The sequence below is a fragment of the Bos taurus genome, chromosome 20 (genome assembly GCF_002263795.3).
Source record: "Bos taurus isolate L1 Dominette 01449 registration number 42190680 breed Hereford chromosome 20, ARS-UCD2.0, whole genome shotgun sequence".
In the NCBI taxonomy this organism is placed as follows: Eukaryota; Metazoa; Chordata; class Mammalia; order Artiodactyla; family Bovidae; genus Bos; species Bos taurus.
Window position 1 is genome coordinate 28,321,694 of NC_037347.1, and position 16,960 is coordinate 28,338,653.

The 16,960-nt window shown below is 35.7% G+C and overlaps 1 protein-coding gene across 3 annotated transcripts in view; it reads right to left on the reverse strand.

The window, feature by feature from the left end:
* The window catches only part of PARP8 (poly(ADP-ribose) polymerase family member 8), a 196,852-nt gene that overhangs the window by 22,961 nt on the left and 156,931 nt on the right, over nt 1-16,960 (reverse strand). For all 3 annotated transcript variants that reach the window (XM_005221535.5, XM_005221534.5, NM_001192298.1), the window contains 7 exons: nt 14,071-14,163; nt 7,107-7,232; nt 5,808-5,873; nt 3,290-3,357; nt 1,571-1,619; nt 395-507; nt 89-161 (listed from right to left, as the gene is read on the reverse strand). In XM_005221535.5, the coding sequence (XP_005221592.1) occupies nt 89-161; nt 395-507; nt 1,571-1,619; nt 3,290-3,357; nt 5,808-5,873; nt 7,107-7,232; nt 14,071-14,163 (588 nt within the window). The remainder of the gene's footprint in view (nt 1-88; nt 162-394; nt 508-1,570; nt 1,620-3,289; nt 3,358-5,807; nt 5,874-7,106; nt 7,233-14,070; nt 14,164-16,960) is intronic.

A 16,960-nucleotide genomic window follows, 5' to 3' on the forward strand; every position in this document is an offset into this window, starting at 1 on the left:
TGCAAGTAAAAACATAACACCAGGACTGCTTACTGAACTCCCATACTAAAGAACTATGAGATCGCATCAAGCCATTCAGAAAATGTACCTGCAGTCGTGTATTAGAAGCAACAACCAGACCATTCCTCAGGATGGAATGCCAGTTTTCAATGTGTGAGCCACTAAAACACAGGGAAAGAGAAGGAAAAGCAAAATCAGAAGTCAATGACATTTTAATGGGGTCGCAATATAACAAGCCATGGTGCCTTCTCATAGCCCTGAGTTTCCTAGTCAAGCATCATGTAGTGACTGTCCTATGCTACCAACCAACTACTAAAAGAGGTGCTTTCCTCCCCCCGCATTTATGGAAGACTGGGTAGGGAACTCACACCCCTCAACAGTAAGCCATACTCACTGAAATGCAAAGGTGCTTCCGAAGAGTTTTTTAGCAGCTCTAAAATTGGATTCTTTGGCTGGTGGACTGCTGAGAAGAAGGAACTGATGGGGTGTGTGCATGAACTTCAGTTGCTGCCATTGAAAATAAGGGCACAGTAAAACATATCAAATTTAACATATTATATATTTTCAAACTATAATAATTTATATTAACAGGATCATTCATTTAACAAAACCCCTGCATAAGTGATAAATCACATGGAATTGCTGATATGAAGGATAATTCTTTAGGCTAATGGAAAAGGAATAGGAGACAGACGATCCAAAGTCATTTATATTTAGCTTTGGAATATGCTATGTAATCACATTCAAGCAGATCTGCCTTCCTAATTACATTTCTTTTTGAGACTTTATTATTGAATTCCCTAAGTATCCACAAACTATTTGACTGGGGAAATATCTGAGTTTGCTAAGCAGAAAAGTTAGTTCAAGATTTTAGAATTGCAAAAATTATCATCATTATGCTTTATTTGCATATATTTGTAAAATCAGAAATTGCCAACACTCAAATTATAGTTTTCCCCTTTGTTCTTAAAAAAAAAAGTAAAATAGACTCTCTTGAATTAGCTTCTTGATACACTGCTTGACACAAATTTCTAACTGCTGCTGTTCCACCTAAGATTATATGTACTTATATAGAAATCTAACATACAGGAATCTCACAGTTGAGAGATTCAGAGATGACAGACCTGAGATTTTAGATACTGCTCCTGGGTAACGACCAGAACTAAAATCAGACTGCATGAGCTTTTTTTTTCTTTTTTAATTTTGTAAGCACATTAGGCCCATAAGTAAGATATCTGGAGTCAGTATCTCCTCTGATATAGAAAAGTGAAGCTGTGCCAACATTAAACTGACAATGATAAAAAGTACGCAATCTCTAGATAATGTTCTTTCTATCACATGTGGAATAACTAAATGATTTCATATTGACTCGGTTACTTAAAAGCTCAGGGCAGCAGCCTGAAATTGAATTTGGTTTCTTGCAAAAACCTGGAACTGGAGCACATATGTCATTTCAAAGAATTAGGCTTAGCCTGAGTTTCCTTCAATTTCCTGGAGAGGCTGCCTAACAAAATCACAACCAATAAGTAGCCCTCCCATTTCTGTATGTATATGTGAATAAATAACTTACCCTGTTAACTGGCAGTTTCACAATATGTGACCTATTACTTGAAATAACCCTGAAATTAATTGAAATAATCCATCAGTCACAAATATACACCACATATATTTAAAGTTTTTTTCCTCAGTTGGTAAGTGATTAAAACTTATTTTTGCTGTGACATGAATTGAGTAATCATTTTATCTAATTACATCATTCTGCTTCACTTCCTCAAACAATTTAAAGAGCTGATGTAATAAAAAAAAGATAATATTTTAATCTGAGAAAACAAAGAAGTAGCTCTTTAAAACTTAAGATATATAACTTTTAATAACCACAATCTAAGATTAGAACTTGAATCACAATCTGCTTTCTCTGCTCTTTTCTACAGTGTCTAACTAAGCATGAGTTTTCATGGAGATTTTTTTCCTTTCTATAAATATTTGAGCATCTTTGCACTGACACATACAGTGGTTTACATACAAAATGTTATTAACTGTATGTAAGACAATGAAGTTGGAAAAAATCAAAACTTTAGGTATTTGAAAGAACTAATTGCTTTATACTTGTCAGCACAGAAAATCATAACTAAACAAATTGTAAAACATGTTGGTAAATTTCCCTCTGCTTGAAAGACGAGTGACTAACAAGTTCAAGGAAATGATCACAAATAATTAAAAGTGAAAAATCAAGCTGACTTTAGGGTTAAAAAGAAAGACTGGATGTTTGAGATGTTTGTCTTCATTCTGAAAATGACTTTGAGAATTTGAAAGATTAAAAAAGAAACAACTATGCATTGTTTTACTCATCAGATTTTTAATAACAGATTGTGAAAGGTACAAAGATGAAAGACTTGTAAAACCTACTTTTTGTCATGATTTTACTAGAATAAATTTAATATGTTTTGTAAGGTTCTGTGTAAGTGAAAGTTAATTATGATCATGAGTAGCCAGAGTCTTTCTCCTTTCCTGATCTTTACATATTTTTTAAAAAACTTCCTGGTGTTAACATAGAATAAGTACTCATTCAGATCAATCTCGTATAGTCTTCACATTTGTTTTATTGCATGATAATCATGATGAATCCCACAGCCTTTACTTGTCAGTGACTTCAGAGAGACGTACCTAAAACCCTCAAAGATACGTTGAGTAGATACTACTGTTTTCCTTTTGCAGATGAGAAATCAGAGGGCAAATTGCTTGAAGTAAGTGTTGTAGAGCAAGATGAGTGCTCAACCCACTTCTTAACTATTCTTAGTCTAACTCTTCTTCTAGGATCCATGCTGAGCTAATGCTGTGGCCCTCAACAGACTTTCTCTGAAAGAGAATGTCCTCTGTAGTCATCAAAAGAAGAGTTTATCAAATTTATACTCTCTTTGTTATGGGAGCAAATTATACAAAACATACATTTAAGAAAGATTTTCAGTAAGTGTTTGAAACAGTTTGATCACTTAGTTAACTAGAAAATTAAATGAGCCAAAATGGCTTCACCATGTAATATAGTCAATTTTTTTAAATCTATAGAGTCAACCACACAGTATATTCGTGTATTGCATATGACAGCATTTTCTTCCCCTTGTGATGTACAAGTTTTAATTAAAGTGGAAGTCATTAAGGACTCGTGGACTGTAAAATCACCAGTCCTCATAGGATTGAGGAACTGTACCATTGCAGGGCTCCACCCCCCTGCATTCAAGCAGGCAACAGAAAATGCTGCTGTTTTCATTAAGAGGAAAACTAAATTTTATACCATTGCAGTAAGGGATGAGCAAGGGGGTCTTGTTTATCCATCTGCTTCTTGATTTCCAGATATGGTGCCTGGAAAAAAAAGTCATTATGCTCCTTGATTTTTCTTAAATTATTTTACTTTTTTTTTGCAAAAGGAAAATCACCGTTAACAGGTATGTCTAATCCAGTTAAATGTGAAGACTTGTGGTTGTGACATGATAACAACGACCATTACCCTAGTTGCTTCTCCCCAAGATGACATGAACTCTGACTTTCCACACTGCACAAAGGACTTGCCAGAACATTTGGATAAGAGTCTTAAATCAAATTTTAACCTGGCTTCCATGCACTGGGCCAACTCCCTGGACTCCTGCTGAATCTTTGCTCAGGAAAACCCAATGCTGCCAAAACACAAAAGGTACCAACCCACACTGCTAATCATTCAGTAATTCTCTACTTACCTCCTGTGAAATTTTCCAGTTCCCCAAAGTCCCTTATTTTCACTTCTCTGTAGCCCCTTTTTGTTCCCTCTTTGTTTTCACCTTAGAAACCTTGGTCACCTTGTTTTCCTCAGAGGTGACCTCAGCTCACACTGCTAATCTCTCTCCTCTACTGCAGTACTTGATGAAATCTGTCTTGCCACCTTTAGAAGTGTATGGTCTCTCTTTGACATTTTTAACTTTTAACTGACATTAAAACAAAACTTGTAATAGCTATAATCGTGCTCATATCTGAAGGTACTGACACTGGGTAGATCATTCCATGAAAAATCTGGACAAGATTTACATAAGAAGACAACTCCTTCTTTTAAAAGTATTGATGGAATTCACCCAGACAATTAACCTTTTCATAGAATGAAAGGCAGTCTGTTTGTGGCAATTTAGGTCTCATCTATAGGGCAGTACATTCTAGAAAATAGGACAGTATAATGTTATGTTTATTTGGAGAGGTTTAAAGCATCTGATGCAATAAACCCTAACAGCGTCCTTATGACATGTATGCTGAAGGAGGATGCAGCATTACTCTTTACCATCTCAGCAGAGAAGATACTGAGGCATCAAGCAATCAAGCAACTTGCCCAAGGTCACAAGCCACGTCACTGATGAGGAAATTATACCAGGTGGGCCGCCAACCTCCCAAGCTGACACTCAGTCATCTCCATTGCCTCCTATTAAAATAGCTTACACATGACCCAGAATAAAGGAGGCAATTCTTGGCACAGAGCTGATCCCAGAGACAGAGTTTGCAGCTATTCTTAAAACCAAGAATGATTTGGATCTATGGTACAGTACAAATACTCTATACCAAAGTCTTTGGTGACTAAAAGTGTATAATCATGGGTAAGGTACAGCAGTAGGTTCTTTCTTCCCCCTCAGTGGAAATGCTTTGATTGTTTTCTTTACCTTATACAAATAATACATATTTGTTTGAAAAGGAATTCAGATAATGTAGAAAGGGCATAGAAAAATAGCTAGAAAGAATGATGGCTTTTAAGCAAATAATATAACTTGTGAATTAAAATATCTCTTATTTACCATTGTCTGACACCTACTATTTGTTGAATGAATGAATATTTGACTTCATAAATAAGTATCACAAGAATTAAGAATCAAATTTGGGAATACAAAAATGTACTTTGTCAGCACATCTGCAAATGGAGTAGATGTTACGGTGGGGGGAGGGGAGCGTGGCACAGAAGCTCTGTGGACCCCAAGACTGGAGAAATCACTATTCCCTCCCCAGAGAAAGGCAATGACTGAGAGTAACACTTATTATAAACCTGCAAGGGCCTCTAGGGCAATGCAAGCCTTGAAAGCACCATATGCAAACTGAACCCACTGTGCGTGTTGCTGTCAATTATAGGTTATTAATTTCTACTTATAATGATGAGCCCTAAACCTTTCTCCAAGTCTTTGGCAGCAGAAAGGCCTCAATAATTCAATAAGATGTGCTTTTCCAAGTGTTGGACTATAGCCCAGTGACATATTAGACTTTCATAATAAACCCAGATCCTTGCTCATCAAACTCTTCCACCAAAGCCTCCCTAATGGTCAAAAATATAAGCTCTCAAGGAGTCTGGTGTCTTTCAGAGTTGTTTTGAGATTTTGTATAAATATTCTAAAATATTTATGTGCAATTTATATTTGGCGGAATATTTGTTTTTATTTTAACATTAAAATGATGCTTTGAAATTACTACCATTAATTAACACTGACAGTCTAGGAAGATAGTACCAGATTTAACTTTTGCCTTAAGATATTCCAACAAATTCTCATCTGAGTTTGAGAGCAGAGAGTTAGGATTATATTTATGCAATTACCCTCCAAAGTCACAGTGGTAGCATGCCAAAACACTGATGTGATTTCATTAAAACATCCTAGTACAAAACAATTTTAAATTTTTTATGATTTTAATTATACTCTCACACACAAAAAAAGTCTTCATTTTACTGCATGGTCAGTACTCTCAGATATTTTAAAAATATCATTTCACTCAAGCAAAACTGAACTGTATATAAGACCACAAGATGATATACTTACTTGTGTCATTTCTCTAATAGAAGTTATGCTATCCAATGCTTTCATTACTCGATCATAGTTCTTCTTCTGTTAAGGGGGAAAAACAGTATTCACTACAAGCCTTTGCAAGTCTGCACATCACTAGACAAACATATTATTTCTGTACCTGAATTTTCCATCAGGGTCAATTTGAAAGCAATGAGTGTGTGGTGTACATAAAAGGGAAGACTTTAATAAGATGGCTCAAGGATATAGCATGTATAATTGAGTCAGAGGGAAGGAAAAAGAAAACAATGCCAGTTTTAGTATAAGTATCAGTACATAAAACCATGTTCAGCTTACAGGGGAAAAACTCTAAGTACAAAAAAGCTATTAGGCTCCTGATTTTTGTTTTCACTACTAAAAAGTTAAGCCATGATGACTAAAGTAAGCACAGAATCCTTCTGAAACACGAAAATCCACTTTAAATCTTATAATTTCATCTTGCTTTTATTTTCTTTTGATTAGAAGGTTGTTACCAAAAGAGTATTACTAGTAAATGTGTAAATGACACCATATGCTCAATAGATAATTCATTTGTAAGAATATTGTAAATATGAAAGAAGGAAAGTTTTTCCTAGGAAACTTTATACAGTCATTGTTTCCATAAAATGATTTCAAGATGAGTAATAATAGAAACTGAAGCAATTTTGTCTCTCATGCAACTTGAAAATTGTGTTATTTCAGAAGAATTCTGCCTAACCTCCATGAATATTTACGAAATTGGTGTCTCAAGAAATGACAGCTGATCAACAATAGTAATTAAACTTTTAGTAACCTTCAGATAACTGGGGGAGGGAGAGGGGGAAGGCAAGAGAGGGTGAAATAAAAATACGGAAGAAAAGGGAAAATTTGTCCCCTTACCCATGATTCTTAAAATGAGACTACATACGTTATAATCTCAAAAAAAATATGTGATGAAATTAAAAGTCATATTGACCATTATAAACCAATTGATTATAGCTATTTACCTACCTTCTGTGCAGTTGGAATGAGTAAAGATCAGCATGTGAGTCTGATCTTAAATGGGTCTAGTTTCGTGACAGTAAAGTTAGGAAAGTGATTTTAAAGGAGAAAAGGAGAGAAGTAACAGGGTACATGAAAAACAAGGTGGAAGTAAATCAAATTTGTAGAAAAGAATCATATTTGCTAAACAGATATAGAGTTCACGACAGGTTGTAGATTTGATGAGATGGTAATTTAGCTAAGAAAGAAGAAAGCTAGTGAGACTGAAGTCTCCGTTATTGTTACAGGAAACGGGTGCTGTGCAGGATTACTTACCCTGGGGTTGAAGGCCAGCATCTGAGGATCGTTAGGATCTACCACAGAAGGATATGGCTCGAAAATGACAACTTTTCTAGGAGATTCCAATGCAGACCTACACATGGATACTAGTAGATCTACCACCTTGAAATACATACATAAGATAGTTACTACCCTTCAGGTTTTATCAAGAGTTTTGCCATTGTTTCTCCCTCTCATGGTAATTAATTGGAAAGACTCAAGATAGCTATTAATCTCTGAAGTCTTTAATTTGTGGCCTTAGACTAAGTTTGACCAAGCTTGACTATTAAAGTAATTAATACGCGTTGCTTCCAACTATCACATTTTACTATCTCTGTCTCTAGTATGTCTTTGTCATGACTACATACAACGTGCTACAGTGCTGCAGGCTCCACGGCAAGTCAGTGCACGAGACAGGCCTGTGCTCGTGTGGAATTCACATTTCAAGGAGGAAGTGTGTTGAATGAAACAGTTCAACAAATATATGCTTACAGACAGTTCCTGGCAGTGTTAGACGCTATAAAAAATAAAGCAGGCTTTCGAGACCAAGGCAGTAGAGGGGACTGTTTCAGAGTGGCTAGGAAATGTGGTGATGTTTCTACAGAGACATGAACGAAGTGGGAGAGGAAGACGTGTGACTGTCTAGGAAGAAACCATTCTGGGTGAAGGAAACTACAGAGAATGAGTCTGACCTACTCAAGAAAAATAAATATCCTGACATCATCTCACTTCTTCCTACTCTACTCTGACAAAGGCCATTAAAGACCGTTGGCTTGTTAAATAAGATGATTTTATTCCTATGTTCTTCTATGATTCTTCTGCACAATTTTCTAAGAGACAGTACTATGTAGCAGTTAAGAGCATGGCTCCCTTCCCTGGTTCCCCAAACAATATGCTCTAGCAACCCAATCAAGAAAACCAATACTAAATAGAGAGAGCTCATCAGAACACATGTATCTACAGTGTGATGACAAGAGACCTCATAAGGAAGCAGCTGACTTAATCTATATAAGGAAAGATAGCACCAGAAAGTTTTGAAACAGGCATTTAAACAATGCACAGTAAGAGCAGGACAATTTTTGATTCTTAAAATGTGGTTCATGAGGAGGCATTGTGACCTAATGACAGTAGGGCTCACTCTGATGTGTGTATACTCACAAAACACATCCACCCAATTACAGCATCCATCCACAATTTCCAGTGACTGAAAACAATCAGCAACACTCAAGCACAGAGTATAGGATCTATAAATAACAGCCCCCAAAGTACACAGACATAGATACCCCTAGGACTTATTCAGAAAATGGTACAACTAAAACAGCTAATATGTCTCTACCACATTATTCCATTTATCTGTGTATGAGCACACAACCTGGATTCTAAGCAACAGGTATAATCATAAAGACATAATACACAAGTCCAAGTTTGATGCATGAAACAGGACACTCAAAGCCGGTGCACTGGGACGACCCTGAGGGATGGGATGGGAGGGAGTGGAGAGGAGGGTTTAGGATGGGGGACACATGCACACCCATGGCTGAGTCATGTCAATGTATGGCAAAAACCACTACAATGCTGCAAAGTAATTAGCCTCCAATTAAAATTAATAAATTAATCCATTTTAAAAAACAATAAAGATATAATAAAACCCTCCTTTTTGTTTTCCTCTCCCATACCCACACCCCTTCTACCCCAGAAAGATGCACCTTAACCCAGATACAAACTGTATTCAGCATGATCTGGCCTGTTAGTAAAGTAAAACCCAAGCAAGAATTCCTAAGAAAGACTCATCAGTAAGATAAAAGAGCCTTTTTGAAATTTTTGGAGTCAAGAATTGGTACAATTTTATAAATGTCTTAAAAAATTACATGGCATAGCATGCATTTGAAGCTTTGTAAAAATACATGCCCTTTATGTATGTGGTCAAATAATCTTTGACAAGGGTGCCAAGCAAGACCACTCAATGGGGAGAAGAAAGTCTTTTCTACAAATGATAATGAAAAAGCTGCATATACACATGCAGGAGAATGAAGCTGGGCCTTTATTTTACACCACATGCAAAAATTAACTAAAGTAGAATAAAAATCTAAACATAAAACCTTAAACTAAAATTTCTATAAGAAAACTCTATGACAGGGGAAAAGCTTCATGACATTGGATCTGACAATAATTTTGTAGATATAAAACCAAAGACGTGGGCAACAAAAACAAAAATTGACAGTACAACTATACCAAACTTAACTTTTATCATCAAAGGATAAAATCGAGAGAGTGAAAAAAGCAACATGGGATGGGAGAAAATTTTTGCAAATAATTTATCTGATAAGTGGTCAATATCCAAAGTACATAAAGGACTCCTATAACTCACCAACAAAAGATTATATACCTTCATTTTAAAATGGGCAAAAGAACTAAACAGACATTTCTTTTAAGAAGATATACACATGGCCAAAAAGTGTATGAAACATACTCAACATCATTAGTCATCAGTCAGTCAGTCAGTTCAGTCGCTCAGTTGTGTCTGACTCTCTGCGACCCTATGAATCGCAGCACACCAGGCCTCCCTGTCCATCACCAACTCCCGGAGCTCACTCAGACTCACGTCCATTGAGTCATCAGAGGAATGTAAATCAAAACCACAATGAGATACCACCTCACAACCATCAGGATGACTATTATCAAAAATCAGAAAATACCAAGTGTTGGTGAGCATATGGAGAAATCGGTCCCTTTGTGCAGGGTTGATGGGATTGTAAAATGGTGCAACCACTACAGAAAACAGTCTGGAGGTTCCTCTAAAAAGTTAAAAATAGAAATTCCATAAGGGTCCTGCTGGAAGTGACTATCCCACTTCTGGGTACATATTTAAAAGAATTAAAGTGAAAACATCTTTAAGATATGTTTGTACACCCCTGTACAGCAGCATTATACACAATAGACAAGAGATGAAAGCAACCAAAATATCCATTGATGGATGAATGGATAAACAAAATGCTACAGACACATGTAATGGAATATTATTAAGCCTAAAGAAGGAAAAGTCAGTCACCTCTTACAAAATGGATGAACCTTGAGGACATTACGCTAAGCGAATAAGCCAGTCACAGAAAGTCAGATACTACTGACTATAATCATGAAGCATCTAAAGTAATCAGATTCACAGAAACAGAAAAAAAAGTGGTTACCAGGGATGTGGGTAGGGGAAAAATGGGAGTGTCTGAACAGGTATAGAGTTTCAGTTCTGCAAGATGAAAATGTTACAGAAATCTGTTTCATAACAATGTGAATATTCAGTAGTGTTAAATATAACAGTACTGAACTGTGCATTTAAAACTGATTAGTGTGGTAAATTTATGTTATGTCTTTTTTACAACAATAAAAAAGGCAAAAAATGGATACAATAATAACCTGATAAATGTTCCCCTTTCAATCAAATATTTTAATTAAATACCTTGAGCCAAAAGCTTCAAATCAAAACTACCCAAATCACTGCATTGTTTTGCCAATAATTTCAAAGTAAATTATAATGAAAATAAGAGATATAGGGGTAGAGAATTTAACTAATAGAATATTTTTGTTAATATACATCCTAAACTAACTTCAAAGTAACAGTGCAACTACTCTGGCAAAATCCTGTGCTGTCCACCAAAGTTTCATACATTGCTTCCAAGGTATAATAGGGCTGCTGCTTGGAAGCAACTGCTCTGCAAGCAATATTTCTACCCTTTTTGTCTACATCAGACCATATGACTGATCTTAACCCATGGACAGTAAGCAGAAAGGGGCTGAGCTGATGGACAGACAGTGCTCCTTTCCTCTCTTCCCCTCTACTATACACCACATGTTGAAAACAGCAGACCCACATGGTGGACAGAATCCATTTCCTTCAACGATCAGAGCTACCCAACAAACATTCTAACCAGACAGTTGTGTGAGTTAGAACTAAAAGTATACCATATTAATAGTTTATCTATTACAGTAGTCAGATTTGGAACATTGGCACAAAGAAAGGTTTATACTATAGTTTTTGAATTTGTATTCTATTTGCAGATGATAACTTTTCCATGGAATAAAATGATGTGTTTTTTTGGAGAAGAGGTGAATTTAAAATTGTAGACCACTGGCTTTCAAGCATTTCAATAGTAATTCTTTTTTTGTTTTTAAAGAAAATTGTATGTAAGAGCCCCAGTACATAAAAGAAATAAAATAAAATGGAGCTGCCTTCTAGTTAAAGCAGTATTTGGAGGCCTGGAATCCCAGCTGTTGACACACTCTCTTCCCAGACCAGTCTCCTGCAGATCCTTCTAAAGAATGTTCATGTAACCTCCAGAGCTCCTCAGAGCCCCATGAAAAATTCAAGAGTCAGCTGATGAAACAAGACCACAGAGATACAGTGCTATTTAGAAAAAGAATCCATTTACACGTAATCTTTAAGATTACAGCCAGAATACTGGGGTATATCTTTGCTGCTGCTAAGTCGCTTCAGTCATGTCTGACTCTGTGCGACCCCATAGACAGCAGCCCATCAGGCTCCCCTGTCCCTGGGATTCTCCAGGCAAGAACACTGGAGTGGGTTGCCATTTCCTTCTCCAGGGGTATATCTTTAAAGAGGTTAAAAGAATATTCTGCATTGGCATTCAAGTAGAATCACTAAATTCTCTCTTTTTTTTTTTTTTTTGGATATTGATTTTTAGAGCTAAATCATTAAATTGATCTAAGTGAAAACTTGTGTTTTGTTACTATTGTTACATAATCCAAACATAATTTCACTTTAAGATCCATTATTTTTAGACATGTATCTATAATTAGAGGGGGAAAAAGCACCTATTATTCTATCAACTTAGCCTACTGTTAAGAGGTTAATTTTCCTTCTAATCAATTGTGCCTTATTTCTACTTTACTTTCTTCTCTGCTTAAACTGTATGAAAGACAATTTACATCCAGTAAAATGCTTAAATGTTAACCATACTACTCAAATAATTATACATATATACATATACATACACACATACATATATACCCATGAGAAAATACATGTATTTGTGTACACATATTCATATACACCTGTGTAAAGTTTATTTTTACATAGCTATACATAGCATAAATTAAAGTATCTTTTCTTTTTTGCGCAATATTAGTTTCCAAGGGATGAGAAAACCTTTTACATTAAAAAAAGAAAAGACTCACCACAGTCAGATACATTTGAGAAATCCTCTAAGTAAAGGCTAGTCATTTTCTTCAGTTTTAGAGATTCTTAGAACTTTCAGTATGCAAATTTGCACACACTGGATGCAAAGGTAATATTAAGCTGGATTTTTAAAGTTTATTTTAGTCATGGAATCATTTTTTCCATATCACAACTGGTCAATGTTCTACTGTTTGCATCATTTTCATTTGTAACTCATTACATCACAAATACTACCCTTAAAACTTCATCAAGTGTTTGCATCTCATTTTAGCTCATCAGTGAAATAATTAGGTTAAGGGAGTGTAAGTCCACGAGGCCTGGGCTGTCTGTGTTAACTGCTTTATCTTAGTCTAGTGTACCACCTGTTACACAGCAGGCATTTGATATTTACTGCAATGATGACCATATGTCTCTTGTATGACCATTCTTCCCACCCATCTTTGTGAGTTTTTAAAAATTCTCTTACATTTAGTTTCCTTTGATTTTTAGTGAAGGTAAATATTTTCTCATGTTTCTTTACTAACTACAGGTTCATATTTGTGAATTGTGCATTCATTTCCTGTATTAATTTGTAATGATATTCATGTTTTTCCTCTCTATTTTTATGAGCTTCCATGTAATTAAGTTAGTAGCAAAATACACTTTTTCATAGTTAGCTCTTAGTGCTCACTATATTTTTCAAGTAAAAGATGTAAAATATGTATGGACTCAGATCTCTTGTTTTTTCTTTATGATTTCTTATATGTGCATAAATGCATGAACCGAATGCCCTACATAAGTGGTACATGCTTAATTTGACTCTTCTCCAGTTGAGATATAATACTTTTAAACACTTGTAAAGCAATACTTAAACTTTTAAAGTCTAAGTCTTTTGGAATTTGATTTTACACACAAGGGTAAAGACCTAAAAGTGTTTCTTCCCCCCATTGCTGCAAGTCAGTTGTTTCCATCACACTAAACCATTTTTATTTTATGACATGATGTGATACCTCCTTTAATATATAAAAAATGTATTTAAAACTTGAACAATTTTGGGGATTACCAGACTTTCTAGTCAGTACTTTCCTTGCCAGTACTGTATTTTGTTAAAATACTACAGGATTACATAATATGGCTTTGTGTTTGGTTGGTCTAGCCTCCCTTAATTAACATTCACTATTTTTTGATTTTTGGAATTTTTCTCATCTATTAGTATTTCAGTCATGTTCAATAAATGAACAAATACTAATTGAAATTTTAATGAATTACATGATGTAATACATTTTGGCATCTTTACAATTGTTTTTTTTCCTTTCCAGAAACATGGGATGCTGCTCTACTTCCAAGTTTTTTCTTTGTTTTTATACTTTTCTTCCTATGTTATAAACACTGCTATTGTAAAACTGAATGCTCTCTTTTTATTACATGTTCTGCCCATTACCTTTTCACCTAAGTTTTAAAAATAAATTGGCTTCCATTTTATGGCACTGTAACTTTACAAATAAATTTTACATAATGCAAGTGCAAGGGCTTTGGTAGCTCAGTTTCACCATATAAAAAAGAAATGCAATTATTTTTCAAACAATTAAAGTTGGTTTAACTTCTCTTGCCAACTGCAAAATGACAAAACACATTAGATAAAGTTGGCAAACTGCAGTGTCTATCTAAAAATATCAAATGCCGGTTTGCTTTTTCAATGTATCAAGAAACTACCAAAAATTTGCCCAAAAGAAGGGCAGAATAAATAATGTTTTCAAATCAAAATATAAAATAATTAGTATCATGTGTTAGTACCTGAGCTCCAGTTGCGATTTCATCAGCAGCTTCATTCATTACTCCCAGGGTTTGAAAAGCAAATACACACAGCTCTCGTTCACACACCGTAGGCTACAAAAGAAAGGGGAATCAATTCAACAATTTTTTACCATCGTTCAATTCCTAAATTAAATGTATGATATTCTTTATAATAAATAGAAAATGCAAAGTTTTAGAATATTATTAATAAAAAGGAAGAGGGGCTTCCTGGTGGCTCAGTTGTAAAGAATTGGTCTGCCAATGCAGGAGACACGGGTTCTATTTGTGATCCACGAGGACCCCACATGCTGCAGCGCAACTAAGCCCGAGGAGCCACAACTACTGAGCCTGTGCTCCTGAGCCGGGGAGCCGCATCTACTGAAGCCCACCCACCCAGAGCCCATGCTCCACAAGAGAAGCCACCGTAATGGGAAGCCCACACAAGACAACTAGAGTACAGCCTCCACTCGCCACAACTAGAGAGAAGTCTGTGCAGCAACAAAGACCTAGCACACCCCAAAATAAATGAATAAACAAACATTTTTAAAAAGGAAGAAATACTATATAAATATTATTTACACTAGTCTTGGTATGGAAGCAACCTAAGTGCCCATTTATAGATGAATGGATAAAGGAGACGTGGTATATATAAATAAAATGGAATACCACTTAGTCATCAAAAAAGAATAAAATATGGCCATTTGCAGGAACATTACACTCACTGAAATAAATCAGAGAAAGACAAATACTGTATGACTTCACTTATATGTATCTAAAAAAACAAACAAATGAGGAAGAATAACAAAAATATAAGCAGAGTCATAGACACAGAGAACAAACAGGTGGTTGCCAGGAGGGGAGGAGGTGGTAGGATGAGAGAAAACAGATGAGGGAGATTTAGAGGTACAAACTTCCATTTATCAAATGCATGAGTCACAGGGATGAAATGCACAGTGCGAAGAAGACAGTCAATAATAATGTAGCATCTTTTTATGGTGTCAGATAGTAACTAGAGTTACTGTGGTGATCATTTTGTAATATACAGAAATATAAAATCACTACATTGTGCACCAGGAACTATCAAAGTGTTCTATGTAGGTCAATTATACTTCAAAAACTAATAAATTCATAGAAAAAGAGAACAGATTTGTGGTTACCAGAAGTGGAAGGGTAGAGGGAGAGGAAATTGGATGGAGGTGGTCTAAAGGTAGAAACTTCCAAGTACAAGATAAATAACTACTAGGGACATAATGTACAACATAATTAATATAATTAACACTGGTGCATGTTACATATCAGTTCAGTTCAGTTCAGTCACTCAGTTGTGTCCGATTCTTTGCCACCCCATGCACTGCAGCACACCAGGCTTCCCTGTGCATCACTAACTCCCAGAGCTTCCTCAAACTTACGTCCATCGAGTTGGTGATGCCATCCAACCATCTTATCCTTTGTCATTCCCTTCTCCTCCTGCCAGGATCAGGGTCTTTACAAATGAGTAAGTTCTTCACATCAGGTGGCCAAAGTATTGGAGTTCCAACTTCAGCATCAGTCCTTCCAATGAATATTCAGGACTGATTTCCTTTAGGATGGACTGGTTGGATGTCCTTGCAGTCCAAGGGACTCTCAAGAGTCTTCTCCAACACCACAGTTCAAAAGCATCAATTCTCTGGCGCTCAGCTTTCTTTAGAGTCCAACTCTCACATCCATACTGACCACTGGAAAAACCATAGCTTTGAGTAGATGGACCTTTGTTGACAAAGTAATGTCTCTGTTTTTTAATATGCTGTCTAGGTTCATCATAGCTTTTCTTCCAAGGACCAAGTGTCTTTTAATTTCATGGCTGCAGTCACTATATGAAGTGATTTTGGAGCCCCCCAAAATTAAGTCTTTCACTGTTTCCATTGTTTCCCCATCTATTTGCCATGAAGTGATGGGAATGGATGCCATGATCTTAGTTTTCTGAAGGTTGAGTTTTAAGCGAACGTTTTCACTCTCCTCTTTCACTTTCATCAAGAGGCTCTTTAGTTCTTTGCTTTCTGCCATAAGGGTGGTGTCATCTGCATATCTGAGGTTATTGATATTTCTCCTGGCAATCTTGATTCTAGCTTGTGCTTCATCCAGCCCGACAATTCACATGATGTACTCTGCATATAAATTAAACAAGCAGGGTGACAATATACAGCCTTGACATACTCCTTTCCCAATTTAGAACCAGTTTTGTTCCATGTTCAGTTCTAAGTGTTGCTTCTTGACCTGCATACAGATTTCTCAGAAGGCAGGTAAGGGGATCTGGTATTCCCAGCTCTTTAAGAATTTTCCAGTTTGTTGTGAACCACACAGTCAAAGACTTCGATGTAATCAATAAAGCAGAAGTAGATCTTTTTCTGGAACTCTCTTGCTTTTTTGATGATCCAATGGATGTTGGCAAATTGATTGATCTCTGGTTCCTTTGCCTTTTCTAAATCCAGCTTTTATGTTACATATAAAAGAGACTAAAATCCTAAGAGTTCTCATCACAAGGAAAAATTGCTTTTCTCTTTTTTATTTTGTATTAATATGAGATGATGGATATTCTAAATTTAGTGTGATAATCATTTCATGAGGCACGTAAGACAAATCATTATGCTGTATACCTTAAAGTTATACAGTGCTGTATGTCACTTATATCTCAATAAAACTGGAGAGGGGATGTAAAGAACTATCACTTTATTTTAAAAAATTGAATTTCTAAATATAAGTAACAATTAGTAAATAGCCATTTTACTGATATAGTCAAAAATATGATTAAAAATTCAATTCAGTTAGTTTTAGGTACTTGCACTTGGAATGATTTAGCAATATGTGAAAATATCCTTTGGATCTATCCCAGGTGGCTCAGTGGTAAAGAATT